This window comes from Eutrigla gurnardus, assembly GCF_963514095.1.
Source record: "Eutrigla gurnardus genome assembly, chromosome: 4".
In the NCBI taxonomy this organism is placed as follows: domain Eukaryota; kingdom Metazoa; phylum Chordata; class Actinopteri; order Perciformes; family Triglidae; genus Eutrigla; species Eutrigla gurnardus.
The window spans coordinates 3,985,102-4,010,950 of record NC_139918.1 but is presented as its reverse complement, the minus strand read 5'-3'; the positions used below and the strand labels follow the sequence as shown (position 1 = coordinate 4,010,950).

The 25,849-nt window shown below is 43.4% G+C and overlaps 1 protein-coding gene across 1 annotated transcript; it reads left to right on the top strand.

The window, feature by feature from the left end:
* Positions 1-638: 638 nt before the first annotated feature.
* LOC311012483 (putative nuclease HARBI1) lies at positions 639-1,805 on the top strand (the record flags this gene model as incomplete). The annotated part of the gene is made up of 2 exons (XM_084007944.1): positions 639-1,323; positions 1,417-1,805. The coding sequence occupies 2 exons, from the start codon at positions 639-641 to the stop codon at positions 1,803-1,805; spliced, it is 1,074 nt and encodes a 357-aa protein (XP_083864070.1).
* Positions 1,806-25,849: the final 24,044 nt, after the last annotated feature.

The following is a 25,849-nucleotide window of genomic DNA, read 5'->3' as shown; positions in this document are numbered from 1 at the left end:
ATTTCTAGTCTAACAGTTTATTGTATGTGGTCCCTGTCAAATTAACTCAACTACTGTTACTACTTAATAACCCTCAGCCTAGGCCCTACACACTTACCTGTCCTCTGTCTTAGCACTCAAACATGAAGATGTTGATATTCAGTCTGAAAGATCTTGTACAGCTTTTTGTCATGGTTTTCAAACGGGAAATAAAGCAACTGAATATGGAGTTAAGCAAACTTCATGTAAGTGTCTATAAATGATTGACATTTGGCATTCAACACAATTTAATAAATACATCCATCCATCCATCCATTTTCTACCGCTTATCCTGTATTTAGGGTCACGGGGGGGCTGGAGCCAATCCCAGCTATCATTGGGCGAAGGCAGGGTACACCCTGGACAGGACGCCAGTCTATCACAGGGCCTTAATAAATACATATTCAATAAATATTAAATACAAAACCATAATAACAAATAGATTAAATACAGAATTCATAATAAATAGATGATTAAAAAAGGGAATTCATTATAATAAATGCATGATTAAAAACACTTCATAATAATAAATAGATGATTACATACAATACATACAATATCATAATAAATAACTAATAAATCGAATATTTCCTCCTCAGGACTCGCAAGGCCCTGTGCGTATGTATGCACAGGTGAATGACCAGGTGCCTATCCTGGCCACCTTCTTCTCCGGGGCTGAGGTGAAGCCAGCATTCAGGCTCTCCAGGGACAGCATCACCATGCTGCTCCAGATGTTGCCCCGGGAGAAGAGCCATGGATGGAGCCATGAGCTGGAGGTGCTGGTGACGCTCTACTGGCTCGCCTGTGGAGCGTCGTACCGGGTCACCTCCGACGTCTTCTCTGTACCTCTGGCCACTGTGTGCAGGATTGTGCACAGGGTTGTGGATGACATGATGACCATCCTGCCCAGAGTCATCCACTTCCCCAGGGCTGAGCAGATGGCTGAGGTGGGAGCTGGCTTCGCGCTGCTTGCCGGGCATGAGGCTTTTCAGGCTGCTGCTGGTGCCATCGACGGGTGCCATGTGAGGATTGTTCCTCCTGCAGAGCCACAAAAAAGGAGCTATATTAATAGAAAGCTCTTCCCCTCCATTATCCTCCAGGGAATGTGCGATGCAAAAGGCTCTTTCCTGGACATTTATGTAGGTCAGCCAGGGTCAGTGCACGATGCACTGGTCCTCAGGAGGTCGCCCATGTACCACCAGGCCCTCTATCCACCAGCTGGGTACTTTCTGCTGGGGGATGGAGGGTATCCATGCCTGCAGCGCCCCGTGGCCATCATGACCCCATATCGCCAGCCTGTAGCAAGTAAGAAAACACACACAGATAATTTGGTGAGTTTGAAATACACTATACATTTTCACATTTTACATTTAAATATTTCTTTCTAACCTTGAATAGCCCAAGTTGAAGCCCGCTACAACAGGCACCACGCAAGGGCAAGGAACGTGGTGGAGCGCACCTTTGGGGTCCTCAAAACCAGGTGGCGCTCAATTTTTCTGAGGGCCCTGGAGATCCGGCCGGTGTTTGCCCCAAAGGTGGTGGGTGCCTGCTGCATCCTCCACAACATTTGTGTGGCAGCTGAGGACATCCTGGAGGAGGAGGAGGAGGAGGAGGTGGAGCCGGAGGAGGAAGAGATGGCGGAGGTCCCAGATGGCGGAGATGGTCCGGGCAATGGAGAGGGGGACGACAGGGACCTGTCCGGGAGGGAGGTCCGGGGACGTCTGGCTGCCCAGCTTTCTGCTCCTCAGGATCTGCCTGCGTGTCTGGGTGAACATGACTACATCTAGAGAGTAAATATTCACTCTCGCTCTCTAGATGTAGTCATGTTCACCTGGGAGTGTGTAAATATGTAAATATGTTAGATGTCAATGTATATATTGTGTGAATCAGATTAATATAGATTGTATAGGTGTAAATATGTAAACTATGTAAATATGTTGTATGTATTTTTTTTCTAGATAGCCCAAATTTAAATTCAATGAAATTACTGTAAATAACTATCGTATTTTTTCTTTTCAATGTAATCGGTTTTGTTTAATCTTTTTTTGTTTTTTTGGTTCATTCTAATTTAAACACAACTGTAAATAATTGTATATATATATATATATGTTGTCTATCCAATGTTCTTTTTGGATAAATGTAAATAATTACACACTACTATTTTGTTTTTGTTGTGAATATGTACAGTATCGCTTAAATACGAATTGTCTTAAACACATTTTAAACATTCCAAAATTTAATAACAAGAAGAACAGAACACAAACAAAATAAAACTTATTTACGAAACGAACTAAAACTTATTTACAAGCCTCTCAAAGAGTGAGAGGTACCTCTCGGCCCTATCAGCCGCTGCCCTCTCCCTCTCCTCCTCCCTCACCAAGGCCTCTCTCTCTCTCTCATGCTCTCTCTCTGCTTGATTTTTTAAAAAGTCCAGCAGTTCTCCCTCTCTCTTCCTCTTTCTGCCTGTCCTGCTCTCCTCTCTCATGTCCTCTCCTGCCTCTTCCTCTGCAGTGGAGGTAGAGGCCGGGGTGCTGACCACACCACCTGCAGTGGCACTGGCCACTGCCCCTGGAGGACGGCATCCATGGCACCGTACCACTGCCAGGTGGCAGCGGTCACACTCCCCCCGCCTCTACCCCCTTACCCGTTGGTGGGTCTCTCAGCTCCTGAAAACAGGTTATTATCACATTGTGAAACTGAATGTCTATGTTAAATTGTGACCTGACAAATGAAAATCAAATAAGATATAATTGGTACCTTGTACTTATCCTTCAAATTGTTCCATTTTTTCTTGGCCTGCCTAGCCGTTATAGGCCAGAAGTTGAAACAAAGTCCCTGGACAATAATACACAAATACATTTGAGGACATAGCCTACTCCTTCCAAAATATATTAAAGGTTGAATATGGATAATATGTATGTAAAGCTAGATTTTTTCAAAAAAATAATACGTCCACAGTGCGTTTAGAGGGGTCTGTGACACCGCCCGGGTCAGAGGCTCTGATCAGCAGGCTTAGTTAGTTACAACTCATTCATCTACCATCACAATTAATCTGAATCTGTTTAATGACGGTAAAAATGAAACACAAGGTAAATATCCTGCATAGTTCTTCTCTGTGCTACTCTGATCAGAGCAGCGTCCCAAGCAACTTCCTGCTGGAATTATTTTTCTGTTCTCCTATCTCTGATCAATAGGTAGTCTTTTTCTGCTCAATCTCCATGTTCAACCTTAAACCAGCATGGATTAAAACCGCAAAATGTAACCCTGCTCCAGACATCCAGGCAATGACAAACAAACTAATATACTCACTCCCATCCTGACTTGGCGGAGTTCCTCCGCCCAGTGAAGAGGGCCTCATTCGCCCCCCTCCACTGGATCAGGGCCCGGGTCTCTTCAGCTGTCCCTTGAACAAAATATAGCTCGTCAGCTGTGATGCATAATACCTTCATTTTCTACACGTGGGTTTAAGTAACTGATAACTGATACGGGAACAACCGGGAATACGGGCGGATTACGTAAACACGACAAAACGCTTTAGTATAACGTTATAGTTGTATAAAAATATAAAAAAACCCTCCCTTAAAACGGACCGATTAGTCCGATATCACAGCCTAAAGTGTTTCGTTCAGAGACCAAAGTCTGCCTTTTAGACGCACAGAAAACAGCATTGCTTTACCACACTACAATCATACAAGACCAGCGTCAGATTTCAGAGGGTCACGCCGGGACAAGGCAGTCATCAGCGGGGTAGCAGTAATGCTAAGTGCCCGGGCCAACTTGCTAGCGGCTAGCGAGGTAGCTAGCCGTGATAGCCGTTAGCGGCGAAAACGTCGGAATAAAAACTACGTGCTACAGTAATAAATCACCCACAGCACCGATTTGAAGTTGTAAAAATGACATTCCCGCAAAAATACATAAAAACATTTATTCACCCCAAAACAGTAGAATTTCAAAACTTCTAACGTTAACTTACAATTGTGCGTCTTCTCCTCCGCCATTGCTTTATTGAAATGCATTCTGGGATACGTAACTGCCCAAAGTCCACACAAGTCTCCTCCGATGCATCCTCGGTGAAATGGGCGGGGCAAGAACACATCCGGGGTATTTGACCGTACTTGGCCAGATGCGAACTTTGAATTGGAACAGTACTCGGTCCGACGCTGATGACGTTTCTCAAGTCCACAAGAACAGAAGTACAGAGAAGAACGCATATTGAGAAACGGCCCTTGAGATGGTTCTGCTCCTTCATTGGAGTCCAGCTGTGTTTAATTGAACTGATTGGACCTGATTAGGAAAGGCACACACCTGTCTATATAAGACCTTACAGCTCACAGTGCATGTCAGGGCAAATGAGAATCATGAGGTCAAAGGAACTGCCCAAGGAGCTCAGAGACAGAATTGTGGCAAGGCACAGATCTGGCCAAGGTTACAAAAGAATTTCTGCAGCACTCAAGGTTCCTAAGAGCACAGTGGCCTCCATAATCATTAAATGGAAGAAGTTTGGGACGACCACAACTCTTCCTAGACCTGGCCGTCCAGTCAAACTGAGCAATCGTGGGAGAAGAGCCTTGAGAGGTAAAGAAGAACCCAAAGATCACTTTGGATGAGCTCCAGAGATGCAGTAGGGAGATGGGAGAAAGTTCCACAAAGTCAACTATCACTGCAGCCCTCCACCAGTCGGGGCTTTATGGCAGAGTGGCCCAACGGAAGCCTCTCCTCAGTGCAAGACATATGAAAGCCTGCATAGAGTTTGCCAAAAAACACATGAAGGACTCCCAGACTATGAGAAATAAGATTCTCTGGTCTGATGAGACTAAGATTGAACTTTTTGGCGTTAATTCTAAGCGGTATGTGTGGAGAAAACCAGGCACTGCTCATCACCTGCCCAATACAATCCCAACAGTGAAACATGGTGGTGGCAGCATCATGCTATGGGGGTGTTTTTTAGCTGCAGGGACAGGACGACTGGTTGCAATTGAAGGAAAGATGAATGCGGCCAAGTACAGAGAGATCCTGGAAGAAAACCTCTTCCAGAGTGCTCAGGGCCTCAGACCTGGCCGAAGGTTCACCTTCCAACAAGACAATGACCCTAAGCACACAGCTAAAATAACAAAGGAGTGGCTTCAGAACAACTCTGTGACCATTCTTGACTGGCCCAGCCAGAGCCCTGACCTAAACCCAATTGAGCATCTCTGGAGAGACCTGAAAATGGCTGTCCACCATCCAACCTGACAGAACTGGAGAGGATCTGCAAGGAAGAATGGCAGAGGATCCCGAAATCCAGGTGTGAAAAACTTGTTGCATCATTCCCAAGAAGACTCATGGCTGTACTAGCTCAAAAGGGGGCTTCTACTCAATACCGAGCAAAGGGTCTGAATACTTATGACCATGTGATATTTCAGTTTTTCTTTTTTAATAAATTTGCAAAAATTTCTACATTTCTGTTTTTTTTCTGTCAAGATGGGGTGCTGAGTGTACATTAATGACAAATAAAATTAACTTTTTTGATTTAAGCAAATGGCTGCAATGAAACAAAGAGTGAAAAATTTAAAGGGGTCTGAATACTTTCCGTACCCACTGTACCTTGTCAGTTCCTTGGAATGTTGTAGAATAACGGCTTGGCTGTCAATCAATTTATAGAGTATCATAACGGCTGTCTCGCGCACCTAGAATGCCTCGCGCAGCTGTAACATCCTGAGGCAGACAGGGACATCATATGGAATGCATTGAGTTGCACCTCTTAATTCCCTGCTTCTTGATCCAAGACCGCAGCCCTGATCGCTTAGATTTTTGACAGTGAAACAAAGGACACACTGGTGGACATGCAGCGTAACATTTGTGTGTGTAGTGTGAGAGCTAGAGCATTTTAAATCAGACTATCAGCCTATCAGTTAATACAGAAGGCAATGGTCAGTTTTTTGCCCTAACTACTCCAGGACTTTTCTCATTCATTGGTTGTGCATTCGTTGTGAAGAGGTGTACCACATCAGTGAAAAGTTTAACCTTCATCAACTCGAATATCCAGTGGCAAACAGCGGAGAGCTTTCCCCTCCTCTCTCCTTTGACCACTTCTTATAAATCTGTTGACATGTACCTGTTATGTGACTTGTGTTTTTATCTCTCCTTTAAACATCCCAGAACCAGGGTGACAGAGGAACAAAAAAAGAAGCATCAGAGGCAATGCAGCAATCGGCATTCAACGCTAGACAGTCTGTAAGTATCTTCTAGAGCAGGTGTGTCAAACTGATCCAGTAAAGGGCCGCTCTGGCTGCAGGTTTTCATTCCAACCAAGCAAGAACACACCTGACTCCACTTATTCACCTACCTGAATTGCCTTCACACCTTGATTGGTTGGATCAGGTGTGTTCTTGCGATCATAGGTGCCGTCTATCTATTTATTTATTTATCTATTCTTAACAGAGTTGCATAATAAGTATTACAATAAAGAACTTAAAATTAAAGCAAGTCTAACCTTTTCTGGCATTAACAGAACAAGTGTAGATTTAAAAGTATAGCGAGTAATTAAATGCTGTAATGAAGAATATAACAAAATGAATCGAGCTAGAGCAGAAAAAATATGCATCCAGTAAAGGCAGAAGCACTGGAAAACCAGAAATGAGAAAATACGCATATGTATCTTTATCTGATCGCCTCTTCTGATCAGACTTTTTGAGACCACTGATCCACATTTTAAAACGAATATCGGCAGATTATGACCGGTGACTGATCAACCGGATTACCCTTATTAAAGGGTACTGTGAATTGTGTTAACGCTGGTTTAATGTGAAATAGTAACTTGTTTGTTTTTAATCTGTTGGTAATCAAGTGCTTCATGTTTTGTTTGTTCTGTTCCTATTATGAAATCTACTTCTCCAGAAACGCCAAGAACATCTGCCATCCTTGGCTCCAGGTCCCAGATGTTTTCGTCTTGTGTGGAGTGTGCCTGCAAGCTTCTTTCCTCCTCCAGGTGGACAGGCACATTGATGGGGTGTCAAGCATAGATTGCTGGGTCAGCATGGATTTTTTGGGGCCGAATTTGCTCAAAGCATAATTTTTATGTAATAGGAATTCCCTTCCTGCAGTTACCTTACCAGTTCTTCAAATAAAGTAAATTTGATAACGGTGGCTGCTGTCTGATATGGCAGCCACAGTGTTTGTGTGGGTGGACAGGGGAATTGCCCTGCCATCGGAAAAGCTCCAGTTGAGGACCTGTATGTTTTGCTATGAAACTAGTTCATTTCATATTAATCAGTTATTTTTATTATGTAATTTCAATCAGTTCCTTTCATATTAATCTGTTATTTTTATTTATGTAATTTCAATCAGTTCCTTTAATATTAATCAGTTATTTTCATATATGTAATTTCGATCAATTTTATATATTTAATTTCATAATTTATTATTTCTTTGTGTTACTTCCAATCATTCATTAATCAGTTCTTTTTATATGTTTAATTTCAATTTTAATCTGTGTGACTTGGTTATTTGTATTAATTGTATTATTTAATTCAATGTTGTACATAAAAGGTTTGAACTAAAATGACTTGTAATGCAACACTGCTGGTCTAATCTGCATACACCTCTGGCTCTAAAATTATGATATCTATTAGTTAATTGTTTAGAGGTCCGTGACTTGATTGCTAAGATTTCCTACTGCAAGTGAATGCACCATTTTATTTTGTTAATTCTCGTGCCGTAGGTGTAATGACTGCTTAGAACACTCACTGGCTTTCGTGCGTGACAATGTTTACAAGGACCGTTATGGCACTGATGTGTCTCTGGGCTGTTTGGCTGTGTAAATGAAGGACTGTTATTTCCACAAGAACCTTTATGGAAAAGTTGCTAAGTCTCTTTAAACCTGGGCTGCATAACCTTTTACACTGACATAAAGGAAATGGTGCTAATTAATGAAGATGTGTCTATATAGAGACCCGAAGCCGTCTAAAAGTGTAATTTACCAGTGTCCCTGAACGCCTCAAACAACTGCGGTCACGTCACCTGAGCAACGGCCCTTCACTCTGACTCTGCGTCTTTGAGGTAGGTAGATGTTCTCCCAACGGTTAGCTCTATACCGGTAAAATAAGCCGGTTGAAGTGGTTGAAATTGACATTATTGAGGTTTGATAATTGATAGGAGTTTACACAATCACCATTACTATTCTTATATTGTAAGTTAACATTAGCAACGACACTTGACGTCACATCATTAACGTTACGTTACCAGCGGTCGGACAGTTGCTGATGCTAAGTTTAGCTACGTTTACCATGGACATATTAAAGTAGAACTTAACTGACGAAACAAAAAGTAACGTTTTTCTCCACTAAATAAGGACTTTGTCACTCATTTACTCTATTTTATTAGATTAGGATGTAAAGCTGTCATGTTAACATCAACCAACTGTCAGTTGACTTTAGCCTAATCATCATAAGAATCCGTTTAAAAGGCTCCTAACGGTTAACTCCAGTGCACTTGTCCTAATGTTTCTAACAGTTTTAGCTGTTAGCCAGCAGTAAGCCAGGTAAAGTAAGTTAACTAACTGTATTTGTGCTCTAAACCCCTCTCATTGATGTGCATATGTAACAGGACCAAGGAGGATATGATGCAATTTCCAACTGGTGTCACATATTTGTTTTATTTGAGTTGCGTTTTCTGCAAAATAGAATAGATCGGCTCAGTATCACACACAACACACTTGACAATGGCCGTCTGTGGTTCAGGAGTGAGCAAATCTCACAGAATCCCCAAAATCTGCAATAATGTCAAAAACCCAAAATATAATATCCATAAACCAATACTCAATAATATTCAATAATAACAGTATTAGTATATTCACATTCAAATCCGTTTTCTTCTTTCAAAATAACCCACTTCCCAGCATAGTATAAACCCAACATTCACATAACCGTCATAACATTACAATATCACTTATTATTCTTCACCACAGAACATTCAGGAGACTATCTGACCCAGTTTAGCTGAGCATAGCGTACCTCATTAAGGCCCTAACATGACTCCTACTCTGCTGCAGCTACTCTTGGACTCCGTGCGTTTTGTTGCTAATGCTAATAGCTGCTAACCCACCCACTCTTACTACAAACACACTCAACAAACGTCATAAACACAGTTAAACATCGTCAAAACGTAATCCGAAACATATTCTGCCCATAACATCATTCTTACAGTGTGTACACTCCCCATATACCCAACTCACCTGCAAAATAGAATAGATCGGCTCAGTATCACACACAACACACTTGACAATGGCCGTCTGTGGTTCAGGAGTGAGCAAATCTCACAGAATCCCGCATGATCACGTGAGATTTCGGCACAGATAGCACTGTCCTTGGTGGTACTCTGCCATCTACTGGTGGTATACTGGTACTGTTTCCCTTTTTACACTATACTAATACTAATGAATTAAACACCCCAAAATAGCCAATTTTTCCCCCAGTAACATATAGAAACACACCGCATATGTTCAAAAACACTTTTTTTTTAAATTGTCAGCAACTCTTGTTGCGCCACACATATGGCTTCGTGTTTTATACTGGACAGTTAAATACAGTTTTTAATTCGTTTTTATTTTATTTACAATTTTATGAAGATCATCTTGACCCAGTAGTGTTAACACGAAATTACACTAATGATTCATTTGAATTCACAATTGCATTGAAGTGTGTATAATTTAAATATTTACATTTTAATATAATGATGATGAATAATGAGTAGGGATGAGCGAGTACAGCATTATCTGTATCTGTATCTGTTAACCATATGAATTATCTGTATCTGTATCTGGAGTGGGCGGGGCCTAACCCGGAAATGTGCGGGGCCTAGTCCAGAAGTGGGCGGGATTTAACCCGGAAGTGGGTCTGGTTGTCTTGAAATGAGCGAGGTTTTAACTGGTATGTTATTTTAAGCATGCAATTGATATGGGCTGATCAGAAATTGTTATTTATTGCTGATTAGAAAACTATTTACAGGACAGCATCAGCATTGAGCTTCAGATCAATGGTTTTGATCACGATAGCAAACAAACTATTTACAGAACAAGTTTTGCAACAATGAATACAACACATGCGGTTGCAATTATCAAGTAAAATGTAATGAACAAGAGTTTTCATACTCAACAATAACTTTTTTCTTTTAACTTTAATTTTTTTTATGATCAGTGTGATCTTTTTTTTTATATATATATATATATATATATTTTTTTTTTTTTCCCACACCAGGTGTGTGTGTGTGTGTGTGTGTAGCTTGATTTCCAATATTTATACCACTACCAGCTTTATTTTTTCACGAAATACAGCAAGAAAGTGTTAGAGCCAGGCAGCCAGATGACGGTTAAAAAAAGAAAAAGAAAAATCTCCGACAGGCAGAGACGCAACGCGAGTCGGCACCACGTCTGAACGAAGTACCAGAACTCTACTAGTTCATAAGTAAGTACCAACCTAAGTAATAACAAACCTGAAGCTGAAGAAAGAAACCCTAAACATTAACGGAAAACGACCCGCGAACCTGAGTGACTGAGGGAGAGACAGAGAGCTGTTCTGTGTGTGAGTGATCAGAGCGGACACAACAACACATCTGCGAGTGTGTAGGGGAGGGGCTGTAGCATATCACAGGACGCAGACACAGTCAGCTACCCAATGAGGATTTTTATTTAATCCGAGCACAGATATTGACTCGTATTACTCGTATAATACTCGTACTCGGCAAAAGTGCTTTATCCGTACCGGATACTCGTTTCAGCCGAGTATCCGGCTCAACTCTAATAATGAGTTTGTGTACATTATTTAATATGATTGGGTAAAAACTGTGATATTTGCATCTACATCATCTAAAATGGAAGCAAAGTTTTTTTACCAGCAAGCTGTCTAACACATACTAAGAGAGAGAGAGCACATCAGACTAAACTCTTGTTTCCTCTCCCAGACAAAGAAGAAGAATATTCAGCCTCTGTGCTTGATTGGTGAGTTAAGGAAACTCTGAATGGAAACTCAGTACATCACACGACTGGATAACTGTTAAACTCCCTTAGATTAAAGGACACATGGGCCAAAATTCATCTTTCATTTCCTTTTTACATTAATTATTATTATCATGTGCAATTTGTTGTACTAAAAAGAGTAACTTTGATTTGTTCAGCTCTGCTGAAGGTGGAAATTCGATTAATTAAAACTGTTTGTGAATTTGAAGTGCATATTTGCTAGTGATGTCAAAATGAAGCTTCGTGAAGCATTTTCTTTATTTTCTGAGCCCAATAGATGGCGCTCTCTGTTCAACAAAGGGTTGAAAGCAATGGATATATCGGCCTTCAACCCTTTGTTGAACAGAGAGCGCCATCTATTGGGCTCAGAAAATAAAGAAAATGCTTCACGAAACTTCATTTGGACATCACTAATCATTAGACCAGTGACCTTCATGCATTCAATTTGGCTAATAACTAGATTAAGTCATCTCTTTTTTTAAAGCTCTGGTCTATGATTTGAAACTTTTGAAAAAAGCATCACCCCCCCACACACACACGCACCCCTCCCCTCCGACTTCATATTGCTCTCTGCTCTCCGCACGGAGCCTCCCACGACACACACACCCCCTCCTGCAACAAGCTACAGAAGCAACAAGCCCGGTAGAATAACGATGTCGGATTCACAGGTAAAGTTTGTTACGGCTGTCACTATTCCTATATTGTTTGTGTGTGAATGTGTCAATATGCAAAGTAGAATGTGTGGCCTCCCGTCGGGGATTGGCCCGTCGGTTCCGGCCCCTCCCACTACCTGGTCGGTGATCCGTGGACCCTGTTTGGTGCGGCGGTCGGCAGTTCGACCAACCAAGCAGCAGTCACTTCAGCGGCACCGGCTCTCTATAAATTCTTCGCCTTTTGTAGCAATCGAGGCTGTGATTACTCTTGATCAGCCACCCCGTGCTCTTTTGTGTGCTCTACTGTGTGGTGTCTGTGCTGGGCTACCCCAGAGATTGGGTCAGGTTAGTTTTTTTGCCACTGATTTTGCTGTGCCCGTAGTAATTTGGATGTCTAGAAACACTAGGGATAGGGGTGCTGCTCACATTGGCCCTCATTTATCAAACGAATGTACGACAGAAAAACGTGCGTACGACCATTTCTACGCAAATGTAACAGACACCCACATTTGGAGAGGGGCAGTGTGGGAGGAGGACAAGAAACCCTCAAGAAAAGTGAAACAGATCTTGAGCTTCTCTATGTTAACACCTGTTCGGCGGTTCCTGAAGGTTACCAAGTCGTGGTTCAAGGGTCAGCAGATGTGCCAGCCTTCAGCGAGTTATTCTACACCCAAGTCGGAGTGAATGACAAGGTTGGATTGAAGGCCATGATTGATTCAGGATCCATGGCGTGCACCCTGAATGAAGATGCTGAAGGGTTGCTTAGAGAAGCCGGTGCTCTTGTGGGAGAACCACAGTCAGCAGAAAAAATTGTGTTGGTTGGCTGTGGAGGCAAGCAGACACACCCAAAATGTGTGTATGATTTAACAATGACTGTTTATGGAGTGAAATGCATCGTCCCTGTTTTAGTGGTGCCCGGCCAACGAGATGAGCTCATCATTGGCTCGAACGTCCTCAAACATCTGATGCATGTCTTGAAAAGTGATGTTGACTACTGGAAGCTCACGTCCATTGGATGCAAGCATTCGCTTACTGACTATGAACACTTCTTAGATATGATGTCATGTACCATCAGATGGAGGGGTAATGAGGTCCCAGACAAGATCGGCTCTGTGAAATTGCCCCATGCTGTCACATTACTTCCCCAGCAAGAACATCTGGTGTGGGGCAAACTCTCCAGCAAAGTCCCTGTGTCCCCTGGCAGCACAATCATTGTGGAGCCTTGCACTTCCAAGTCCAGGCCAAGAGATGTTCTGGTCGGGCGGGTTATCACACCGATGTGGGGAGATCGGTGGGTGCCACTGAAAATCACTAACCTGTCTTCAAGGCCAACCCTCCTGAAGCGTAACTCGCTGGTTGCAGAAGTGTCACCGTGTATTGCAGTGGAGGATTTCAACTTGCAACAGGGCTACTGCAAGATGGAGACAGGAAAAAAAGAGCAGGTCACCAAGTCCACTCCCACTACAGCCAACCTCAAGGCAAGACTCTCGGAGCTGGGGCTAGATGACCTCGACATTGACTCATGTCACACAAGCATCCAGTCAAAAGCAAAGCTTGTTGAGCTTGTTGAGCAGTACGAAGACATCTTCTCCCAGCACTCGCTTGACTGTGGTGAAGCTAAGGGGTTCATTCACCGAATCCATCTGACTGATGACCGGCCATTTCGCATGCCATATAGGAGAGTGCCCCCGGCCCATTATCAACAGTTGCAGCAGGTACTGACAGACATGGAGGAGAAGGGCATCATCCGTAAATCCATCAGCGAATATGCGTCTCCTCTTGTCATGGTCTGGAAGAAGGATGGAGGGCTACGGATCTGCACGGATTTCAGGTGGCTTAATGCACGAACACTGAAGGATGCTCACCCCCTTCCTCACCAAGCAGACTGCCTTGCGGCCCTTGGAGGCAATGCCTTCTTTAGCACCATGGACCTGACCTCCGGGTTTTCAAGACCTTTCATTCTGTCTGTGGATGCATCTCTAGATGGACTTGGCGTTGTTTTGTCTCAGCTGCCTGTTGGAGAAAAAAAGGCACGCCCCATAGCTTTTGCTAGCAAGACCCTTAGCAAATCACAACAGAGATATCCCGCCCATCGCCTCGAGTTCATGGCCATGAAGTGGAGCATCACAGAGAAATTCAGTCATTGGTTGAAAGGACATGACTTCACAGTGTGGACAGACAACAACCCGCTCACCCACATCTTGACCAAGCCCAAGCTTGATGCATATGAACAGAGGTGGGTGGCCAAGTTATCGTCTTACAATTTTTATCTGAAATACATCCCCGGTCCGAGAAATATTGTAGCCGATGCTCTCAGTCGTGACCCTTTCGCCTCTTCCATTAGTGGACGTCTCATCCAAGAGCCTTATGACAGTTTGGTGTATGAAGCAGATGGTGCAGAGGCTGACAAGGTGCAAGATGTTTTCAGAGCTGGCATCCAACACCTTCAAGTAATCCAGCAACATGAACCCACCTTGGTAACACCGGGTTCCTGCAGCTCATCTGAAATCAAGGCTGCTTTGCTGTGTCATAATGACTGGGAGAGTCACGTAGAGACAAGAGCCTCAAGTCTTGTTCATCATGTCCAACAGCTGCAACCTGCTGGTCAAGACACCTTGCCTTCACTTACCTTACAGGAGCTCGAGGACCATCAGCTTCAAGATCCGACCATCTCCAGTGTTTTGCCCTTGTAGTTCGGAAAAGACGTCCGTCCCGTCGAGAGAGGCATGGTATGGGAGCAAAATCGCTGGCTCTGCTGAAACATTGGGACAAGCTCAAGGTTCAAAGTGGCATTATGTACAGGGAGACAAGAGACCCTGTGAGCAAAATAAAGAGGCTGCAGTTGGTGTTGCCAGCAGGCTTGTGTAAGAGAGCATTGGAGGGAGTTCACGACTTGGCGGGTCACCAAGGGCAGGCCAGAACTCTTCACTTAGCGAGGCAACGGTTCTTCTGGCCGAATATGGAGAGGGATGTAAAGAATTATGTGCGGTGTTGCGAGAGGTGTGTGCTTGCCAAGACTCCTGAGCCCTCAGCCAGAGCCCCATTGGAGAGTATAAAAACCACCAGCCCCATGGAGCTCGTCTGCATCGACTTTTGGACGGCTGAGGACAAGAACAAAAACTCTGTGGACGTGTTAGTGGTGACTGATCACTTCACGAAGATGGCACACGCTTTTCCCTGTCGTAACCAGACTGCCAAGCAGATTGCTAAACAGCTGCGGGACTGGGTTTTCTGTGTCTACGGGTTCCCTGAACGTATTCACTCGGACCAGGGCCCCAGCTTTGAAAGTGAACTGGTGTCCGAGCTGCTGCAACTGTCTGGTGTCGCCAAGTCACATACCACTGCTTATCAGCCGATGGGCAATGGTGGCACGGAGCAGTTTAACAGAACCTTCGGCAACATGTTGCGAGCCCTCCCTCTTGGTGCCAAGAACAACTGGCCACAGCAGATCTACACGTTAACCTTTGCCTACAATGCAACTGTGCACGAGACTACTGGTTATGCGCCTTTCCACTTAATGTTTGGACGTGTCCCGAGGCTCCCAGTTGACATTGTGTTCAAATCTGTGCTACATGATCCCTTGTTGACAGATTTCAGCAGCTACTCCAAGACTCTTCTGTCATATCTCGCTGAGGCTGCCAAAATCGCTCAGCAGCACGCAACCAAAGAGCAAGAACATCAAGCTCATCAGTATAACAGGAGAGTGAAAGGAGTTGCTCTCCACATCGGAGATTGCGTGCTACTCGCCAATAAGGGAGAGCGTGGCAAGAAAAAGCTGGCAGATAAATGGGAACCTGTTGTGTACACAGTGGTTGAGACAAACCCTAAGACCCATATATACAAGATCAGTAATGTTTCAGGCCACTGCAAAGTTGTGCACAGAAATCTACTGTTGGATGTGACTTTTCTCCCTGTTCAAGACACACTGGAGAGTCAGTCTCTGGACACCTCCTCTGGTACTGATGGCTTCAGTGGCGATGGTGAGGCAGATGAGCTCAATAGCTTGGAGAGAGAGTCCTCGCAAGCTCGAACGTCCTTGTGGGTTGAGTCCGAACTGGATCAAGGGGATGATGGTGATTCTGTGGCAGATGAGCTCGCATCACTAGTCTCGGACAGCGCTGATGCTCTATGGGATGGTGTTGACAAGGCGGACCTACCCGACCCTCAGGTCAGCGCAGCCTCAGACTCACCTGATCCACAGGTCAGCGCAGCCTCAGACTCACCTGATCCACAGGTCAGCGCAGCCTCAGACTCACCTGATCCGCAGGCCAGCACAGCCTCGGACTCACCTGATCCACAGGCCAGCACAGCCTCGGACTCACCTGATCCACAGGCCAGCACAGCCTCAGGCTTACCTGATCCACGGGTCAGCACAGCCCCAATCCCAGTAGTTTCCCCTGCTGACTCTGAAGAGGCTCAATCTGCACTGACTGCTGACCCTGACATACATCAGTCTTTGAGTCATGACCATCGACACACTGATACACAGTCTGACCTGACCAGATATAACACTGACCAAGTTGCAGTCCCGGGTAGGGTGGTTACTAGAGCTGGGAGGGTAGTGAGGTCAGTTAATAGACTCATTGAGAACATGGTCCAGAGACCTCTAACATGGCGTAGGTTATCGCCACAGAAGGCGTTGTCTGTAGCATGAAAAGGAGTTAAAGGGTGCTTGAGTTTGTATATTGGATGTGTAATTTGATTAAGACACTGTAATACATATGAGCTGCTAAGGAACCGTGTGTAAAGAGGTGTAGACTGCACCTTTAAATTCCTGAGGGGTTGGAGGCCTGATCAACCTTCTAACTGCTTTTGATCTGTGTTAACGGATAGTTTTTTAACTGACCTGAGAGATGTAATCTTTTGGTTTACTGGTCCAGAGAGCGAAGAAAATGTTTTAGTGTTCTTGTACATCCTTCATTTTAAAGCGCCTTTGTAGCCCTGTGTGATTTTGGTGAAATTCGGAAGGTGAGAATGTAACAGTTGGATATTTACTTTAATATAATTTCACCAAAATATTCAGTTATTGTTTTATTTTTCGCAATGTTAAGATTTTTCTCCTCTGCCTGTCTGTTTTGGGGAGCTCTGTGTGTGTACGTAGGGGAGGGGCTATGACGGGGAGTTTTGAGGTGCTGCGCCTGCGCGTTCTGGTCAGAGTCTGACTGGAACATGTCTGCAGGTAGGATGTGTGGAAGCTTCTCTCCCACTAAAAGTACAAAAATGTTGTTTTATGAGACCGTTGTTTAACGGGACCAGTGCGGTTCATGCCGGGATGTTGTTGGGAGTGTTTTCAGCCGTTAACCGCATTGTGTGTGTGTAAAAAGTAACTCCGAAGCAGTTTGTGAATATCGCTAGTTAGCGTTAGCTTGTGCTAATGTTCACATTACACGCTTCATTAGCCGAGAGCCGATTCACGGTGTTTTTGTTTTGAGTGTGACTCTTTTTCTTTCTCCTCGGCAGAAGTGTCGACAACCTCCTCATGTATGCCGCTCAAGTCTCTCCTGTTTATGTTTATTTTGTGACAGGTATGGAGATGGTTAATTACGTTTATTATATGTCCACTGGTTAATATGTGGGGATGCTATTTACATGTGAAATGAATGAATGAGGGTCCTCTGAGAATAATTTAAGTTATTTCAGTTAATTTATTTTTATTTAAGTCAATTTAATATAACGTTTTGGGAATGATATTTTAAATTTTTTACATATTATTTTCTGGTTTCTTTGATAAAAACCACTCTTATTTGATGAGTAAAAGAGAGTCTGACTGGAACATGTCTGCAGAAGTGTCGAAAACCTCCTCATGTATGCCACTCAAGTCTCTCCTGTTTTTGTTTATTTTGTGACAGACTGAATAAAACGAGTGTCAGAGCCCACCAGGCCGTTTCCCTGGTTTCTTGTCGCACAACACATCGCAGAGTACCGGCAGAGAGGGTTCTACATGGGTTACACAAACTTCGGCATTTATCAATTTGGACGTGACGTGACGTACGATCAGATCTCACATTAGGTCTGAGCTCGTGTACGCAAATCTGAGTCTGTGGATTTGCGGTGCAGCACAGCAAAATATGAAAATAACAAACCTCAGCTGTCAATAAGCATAAGAAGTCACATATTAAGAACAGATCAAAACGGATTCTTAAAACGAATAAAACAAACTTTTTTTTTTGAAAGCACACATTTTCACTGATACCACTTTTTAAAAAATTAAACAATATGATAGGCTAAACAGTCAATGCCCATGGAACCGTGGCCAGCACAGCCTCCACTGGGGGCTATACGGAGGAGACAGGACCTCATTCAGTGCTTTTAAAACGTAAAGTATACTTTAAACTCGTGCAAATGCTCTGCAGTATTTAATCAGTAATGTGAAATATTGTTGGTGAAAAAGGCATACTAAACGGACAACGTATAGTCATTTGAACATTTTATTATGGCTTTTTTAGAGTTTCATTTATCTCTTTTAGGGTGTCATTTATTGCCCCAAGTGCGCCGACAACTGCTGTCAATAAACTGCATATCTTCGCCTGTCTCTCCAGAACCTCTGCAGTGATGATGTTTGGTCTGGGCGCAGCACGGGGGGCAGCAGTGGGACCGCTCTGGGGAGGAGACCTGGCCGACATCATGCTGGTGCCTGGCTCTGAAACATACAATAAAAATGTCACCCATGTAACATGTGTAAGCCTAATTATTTGTAAGAAATTGTGTACAGTCAGTTTGATTTTTACAATGCAAGCAAAAGGGGGTTGTTGGTTACCATTCTGCTCTGGCTCTGACGCGAGTGTCTCCTCCACCGCTTATGCCAGAGATGGACTCTGACCCTATCAATGAGGCAATTTTCTCCTCGGCCCCCATCAGGATCAGGCTGGAGTCTGGTTGGCCTCCTCCAGTCTGCCTGATGCTGCGCTTCAGTGCAGCAACGCACTTTTTGGTGGCCAGCTTTAAATCGGACCACTTTTCTTGATCTAAATGTAAAGAATAGTCTTGATTAATTAGCAGGCATAAGCTTTTAGGCTGCGGATGAAAAGTTTAATTTAAGTTGTGAGGCATAGGTTAAGTTATTGATAATTATATTCAAACCTCAGCCAGAGTCCGTTCCTCTACGGCAACGCTGTTGACTGCCTCCGTGATCTTCTTCCAGACAGCGTTTTTATGGGCCCCTTTCACTCCACTCTTCAAACTGCCGAAAAGCACATCTTTTTTTCACTCCACTTCAGATGTTAGGATGCCGATCTCCGTGTCGGAAACGTTTTTTTTCTTACCAGTATTTCGTCTCTCCATGTTTGACCTCAGTGGGCGAGGCCTCCGATAATGACGATTGAATTCAGCCGCCGCATTTATCAAGACCCGCTCATTCCTATGCTGAGATTGGTCAGATACGAACGTTTCATAAATCACACGTGTGTCCTGTCGTACGACCAAATCTACGCTCAGATCTGCGCCCGTTTTCATGCAAGATTGATAAATGAGGGCCATTGTGTTTTGCTTTTCCAAGACTTAGTTCCGTAGTGCTCTTTTGTTTGCATTTTGGTTCAGGTTGTAACTCTAGCCGTAAAGAGTCCTTTTTCAGTTATATTTGTTTCATTGATTTAGCAGCACCCATAGGCCCTTTCTTTCTGTTGTAGTTCTGTATGCTCTTTTTTTTTCCTAAACAAATTGAGCCTTATTGTTAATAAACCACTTACATTACCAAAAACACCTGGTTTTATGTTGCTTCCCTTTCCCCTCACGAGCTGGGTTCGTAACAAAGTTATTACAATGCACATTGAAACTAACGTAAATCTTTTAAGTCATTACAATGTCCACAGCTAAGCCCCACAGCCAAGTTATTATTAGCATAACGTCATTAGCATGTTACAGCTACGTTACAGCTACGTGATTAGTTACTATTTATCAACAGCTAAGTTAGCTCTGGTACTGGGATAGCGAGGGGAAAGCACAAGACCAAGAGACTAAGAGATGCTGCCGTTAGCTTTAATCATAACGATCACTTTCTCATTGTGGCTGAAAACTTATCCTGCATGAGGCTCTGACCAGCTGCGTGTGTCTCACCTGCATGAGCCTCGGACCAGCTGCGTGTGTCTCACCTGCATGAGCCTCGGACCAGCTGTGTGTGTCCCGGCTGTTGTCTGAGTAGCACCGCGACCACGACACAAACGTGCCGTAAACCATAATCTCTTGTTTATGACAGATAAGACCACGCAAATACACACATCATAACGAGTGGCCGAGGGTTTCATTCATCTTACTTGCATTACTTGCTGCTTCATTTAGCTGCCACAAGCAAATAAATAGGCTGATTTGGTGTAAACATGATAGCAATGTTAGCTTGTCGTTAGCTTACGTCGTGTACGCAAATCTGAGTCTGTGGATTTGCGGTGCAGCACAGCAAAATATGAAAATAAAAAACCTCAGCTGTCAATAAGCATAAGAAGTCACATATTAATAAAACAAACAAAACACATTTTTTTTGAAAGCCCACATTTTCACTGATACCACTTTTTAAAATATCGTTAGCTTACAATGCTAACATAGAGGCTAACGTCTCCGTCGAACAAATAAACAATACTGCAGAGACAGAAATTGTCTCGACACCATCTAATAACACAGAAACAAACTAACGGCAGCTTTCAGTCATAAGCAGCATCGGCATGACAGTTATCTGTGTCACAAGATCCACAGTGAAGACGAGAGATTAACGGTTCAACAGAAACCCTGCTGTGTCAGCACCCGCTCCGTATCTTCACGGAGCGCTTGCCACCGTTCAAATGATGACCCAATGTTTGTTGCGGTTTGAGCCCTCTTTATGTCACATCTCCGCTTTATGTCTTTTCAGTGACAGACTTTCACGTTCTTTGACTCTTTGCCGGTGGGGCAAGCAGAGGCAGCTGAACTCCTCAGGGCAAAAGAAACCTCTTGTTGCTTGTAGTTTCAAATGCGGAAGTGGGTCGGGACGAGACGTGACCAGGAGCAGGAGAGTGAGCGAGGATTGGATCGGAAAATGGCTCCTATTAGTCAGTTTTACAGGCGCAGAGAATGAGAGAGAGAATGGATTTATTTGGTTCCTTTTGCTCTTCACATTGTGTAGGTCGTACTATTGGGCCATAACCACCATCTAAATAATGTTAATAATAATGATAAATCTTTCAAATCGTAGACCATAGCTTTAAGATGGTATGTTTTCAGAGCATTTAAGGAAATGAAAGCCAGCTTACAGATCTTACCAAAGGAGGGGGATGACGTATTGATCCAAGGTCATCTCAAGGAGCTACGGAGTACATACTTTTTTTATGCTGTATGGGAAAGGCAACTTGGTATGTCTTTTCCTGAAGTTTATTAAATTCTGTGTCCTTATAGGAAGAGGAGTGCTACCGAACAAATCGAGCAAGGTTCTTTTGTGTTGGAGTACAAGGGGGAATTCATATCAGTGGAAGAATGCCGATCAAGGCACTACTCAGAGATACAGAGTACATTCCTGTATGAATTTGATTGGCAGAAACGCGAGTGGTGGTAAGTATTAGAGTTGAGCCGGATACTCGGCTGAAACGAGTATCCGGATAAAGCACTTTTGCCGAGTACGAGTATTATACGAGTAATACGAGTCAATATCTGTGCTCGGATTAAATAAAAATCCTCATTGGGTAGCTGACTGTGTCTGCGTCCTGTGATATGCTACAGCCCCTCCCCTACACACTCGCAGACGTGTTGTTGTGTCCGCTCTGATCACTCACACACAGAACAGCTCTCTGTCTCTCCCTCAGTCACTCAGGTTCGCGGGTCGTTTTCCGTTAATGTTTAGGGTTTCTTTCTTCAGCTTCAGGTTTGTTATTACTTAGGTTGGTACTTACTTATGAACTAGTAGAGTTCTGGTACTTCGTTCAGACGTGGTGCCGACTCGCGTTGCGTCTCTGCCTGTCGGAGATTTTTCTTTTTCTTTTTTTAACCGTCATCTGGCTGCCTGGCTCTAACACTTTCTTGCTGTATTTCGTGAAAAAATAAAGCTGGTAGTGGTATAAATATTGGAAATCAAGCTACACACACACACACACACACACCTGGTGTGGGGAAAAAAAAAAAAATATATATATATATATATATATATATATATATATATATATATATATATATATATATATAAAAAAAAAAGATCACACTGATCATAAAAAAAATTAAAGTTAAAAGAAAAAAGTTATTGTTGAGTATGAAAACTCTTGTTCATTACATTTTACTTGATAATTGCAACCGCATGTGTTGTATTCATTGTTGCAAAACTTGTTCTGTAAATAGTTCGTTTGCTATCGTGATCAAAACCATTGATCTGAAGCTCAATGCTGATGCTGTCCTGTAAATAGTTTTCTAATCAGCAATAAATAACAATTTCTGATCAGCCCATATCAATTGCATGCTTAAAATAACATACCAGTTAAAACCTCGCTCATTTCAAGACAACCAGACCCACTTCTGGGTTAGGCCCCGCCCACTCCGAGTACAGATACAGATACAGATAATTCATATGGTTAACAGATACAGATACAGATAATGCTGTACTCGCTCATCCCTAGTAAGTATATGAGATGTATTTTTAGTAGCAATTAGGGTTTTCTTGTTTAGACCTAAAACATGTTGAAATATTTCATTAATAAAAAAGTAAAATGTTCGACTTCATGTGCTTTAAATCTTAAGTGGCTCTTCAAATAAAACTGTGAAGATACACTTTCTAAACGCTGATATTTGAGTAGCACTAAGTTTGATGTACTGTTTTTGTTTATCTTTTAGTATTGATGCGTCAAAAGAAGATGGTTCCCATGGAAGATTAGTGAATGACAACCACAAATCTCCAAACTGCATCATGAAAAAAGTTATAGTGAACAACAGGCCACATTTGTGTCTGTTTGCTGTGAAGAACATCGAAATAGGAACTGAACTCGATTTTTTCTAAGAAAAATAGTGACATGGGGAGTGCCTGAAACTGGCTAATGGCTGTATTTGAAGACAATAAGATCTTATAGGGCATTTGTGGGCAGTCTACATTTAAAGGGATAGTTCGGAATTTTGGACATAAGACCTATTTTTCAAATCAGCCGGTGTGTTGGAGACGTCTGGAGACGTTTTCAAGAAATTTCATTCAGTTCTTCTAGTTGCCGAGTTTGCTTGTGCTATGGCTAGCGCAAGTCAATGGTTCTAGCTAGACAGGCATTAAAAACACTCATACAGACTCCACAGTGCAACCGAGGCAAATCAATTAAAACACTAGACTGTCGATGTACATATCTGTGTTGATAGAATAATATTTGAAACAAAACTAATCTCGCATCGCATGAATCATCCATCATTTTTTGAGGGACTAGTTTCTCAGCAGCAGCGTGTCATACTTCCTAGTAGGCTATGGCAGCGGCGGACTGATATCACCTAGCACTTATAAGTTACCGGTTCTATAATAGTTTGTTAACCTGCTGTCATTGCTACAGACGCAGCGTAGCCGGCAGTGCTAGTTTCTTCAATCTCACAGAAATGGCCACTTTTGGAGAATATACTTGTTGGGACCTAACCGTTAGGACTACACAATGCGGCCTACAGAAGCCCACACATGCGGCCAGGACAAAGGGACAAAGGGGATTAAAAACTACACCGCCATTTTAGTTTCACATCTCACCCAGGTGAGAGATGCGACACCTCACAACCATCCTATTGGCTGACATCTTCAGGGAACCCCGGGGGGTCCCCTGGAGCGGCCTGAGCTTTATAAACCGAAGCCGCCCGGAGAACGCTCTCTTATTCTCTTATTCACTCTTACTCCGACTCCTACTCTGGCCTCTTCCTACAACCGGCGCAACACCACGTTGCAACGGGAGGCGACCCCCTCCCGCAGCGCACCGCTGCAACAAGAGGAACCAAGCCGGTTCCTGCCGTCCAGCTACCAGACGCTGTCTGAAGTAAGCTGACTAAATCGCCAAGCCGCGATTATATCGCCGTCCGTGGAAGAAAGAAACACGGACTGTTTTCTTTATTTGAGTTTGATCAACGAGAGGAAACCCGCTCCGCTCTCGTCTGGACGAAGCCGACTCATCACGTCCCCCGCTGACGCCGGGGACTCACGAACCACCGCCGTTACGGAACGCCGTCATCGTCTTACGCAACGATACCAGTAAGAGGCTATCAGTCTGGGCAGAGACACAAGTGATAGTGTAGGATATGCTTGTAATTCTTGTTAATGTGTTTTAAGTTCTGATCGCGGACCGCCGAGTCCGTTGGTTCATGTGCTGCTGTATTTGAATGCTGATCGTGATCGCCGCTGGGTTGATTTCTGTAACAGTGTTTTCGACTAACCTCCGCCATATTCGCGAGCTCAGAAAGCCTCTACTATCAGTTAAAAGACCGGTCTCGCGGAATAAACGCCAGTTCATTCACGCGAGCCCGTGTGGTAACGGCACGCTTTCTGTCCCTCCGAATATCGCTCGCGCATTTTCTCTCTCTTTGTTTGTGACCCGCTAACACACACACACATACACGTGTCCTAAGCCAGCTGTTCCCGGCGGGCGCTAGGGACATAGCTACATCTGGTGGCTACATACGGCTATCTCTCTCTCTCTCTCTCTCGCTACTCCATCAGACCTCAGTGGCTCCGCCCCTGAACGCTGCGAGGAATAGCTCCACCTCTCTCTCTCTCTCGCTACATCTGGTGGCCGCCCATAGCCATCTCTCCCTCTCTCTCTCTCCCTCTCTCTCGACACGCACGCACACACACACACACACATGCACATGCACGCGCACACACACACACATCCTTTGTTTAAGCTTAGCTTTGTGTGTTAGGTAGTTAGGTAATAAGGCTTTGTTAATTGCAGTGTTATTGATTGTGATCATTATTACTGATTTTAATAAATCTTATTATATTATAACTAGCGGTGTCTTGTGCTTGTTGTGTATATGTCACTGGATAACAGCAGGTTGTGAAGGCTAGTGCTTGAATTTCACGCCTTTTTAATTGTTCGATTGGTTTTGTACTCCTATGCCAATGATCACGATGATTGGCATGTGAGTATAAAACCTTCATATTGAGACTGAATACAGTTTTAGGTTATCTTTTCCCTGATCCCAGGGTGGTGCCCCGTTTATTCATGATTATATCATGATAATATATTAAATATAATTATTAATACCGATAATCATATTGATATTAATAATTAACTGTTGATAACCAAATCTGCTCCTGCTACAACCCCAACATAAATGGTGCCCCGTGTGAGGGCTTCTTAAACCAGCTTTATCCAGAGATTTATGCACAATAACCTGAGAATTATAGTAATAATAACAATAATAGGAATTGTTGTTATTGATATCATTGTTTAGAAATCGATGTTCAAGGATCGATTTGTTTGCTCCCTGTTACTATTTGCCAAGCAAATACAGTGATGGGTTGCATATGCATGTTGTGATTAGCCATTTATTGTTTGACAACAATACTAACAAACACAGGGTTAGGGATACTAAGACGCGTTATAACACTGTTATTACTCACCAGAGGTGCTAGAGACACCTCATTGACAGTCCACAGGCTGTAGAAGAGTACTAACATTTCCATTGTAAGTCACAGGTCGACGCAGCCCACCTGTGCACCCACCTCAGTATAACAACAAATACAGTTTTTCTTGCGATTAACACCGAACAAGTAAAGCCACCGTATTCTCCCTTTACTAGAAGTAGAGCAGAGAATAGAGCCACAGAGTGTACCGACTCTGTGAACGTTGAAATTGTACCTTGCTATTTCCACCACGGGTTCTAGCTCGAGTTAAAATTTCAAAATAATTCCCTAACTGTTCCTGCCGCGCATTTCAGTTAGCGTGCCTTTGGCAAAGAATTAAGTAAGCAGCCTACAGTAAGTCTGAGTTGCTGTATAGAATCATTAGAGCGTGAAGCTGACCTCTCTAAAAGAGAACCGCCAGTCACCTTATCAGGTGATTTGCATAACCCCCCTCCTTTCTCTCCAGACACAATGGAGAACTTTTGTGAACAGTTCATCTCATCTGTGGCACAGAGCCTTCAGACAGGCTACTCTGAGTTTTTGCAGAAACTAAATCTCAGTGAGTGCCAAGAGGAGATCAACGTGTTACTGAACAGCAGATCTGATGAAGTAACATCATCCAAGGGTCCATTATTAAAATGCTTGCTACTGACTTTCTACAAACAA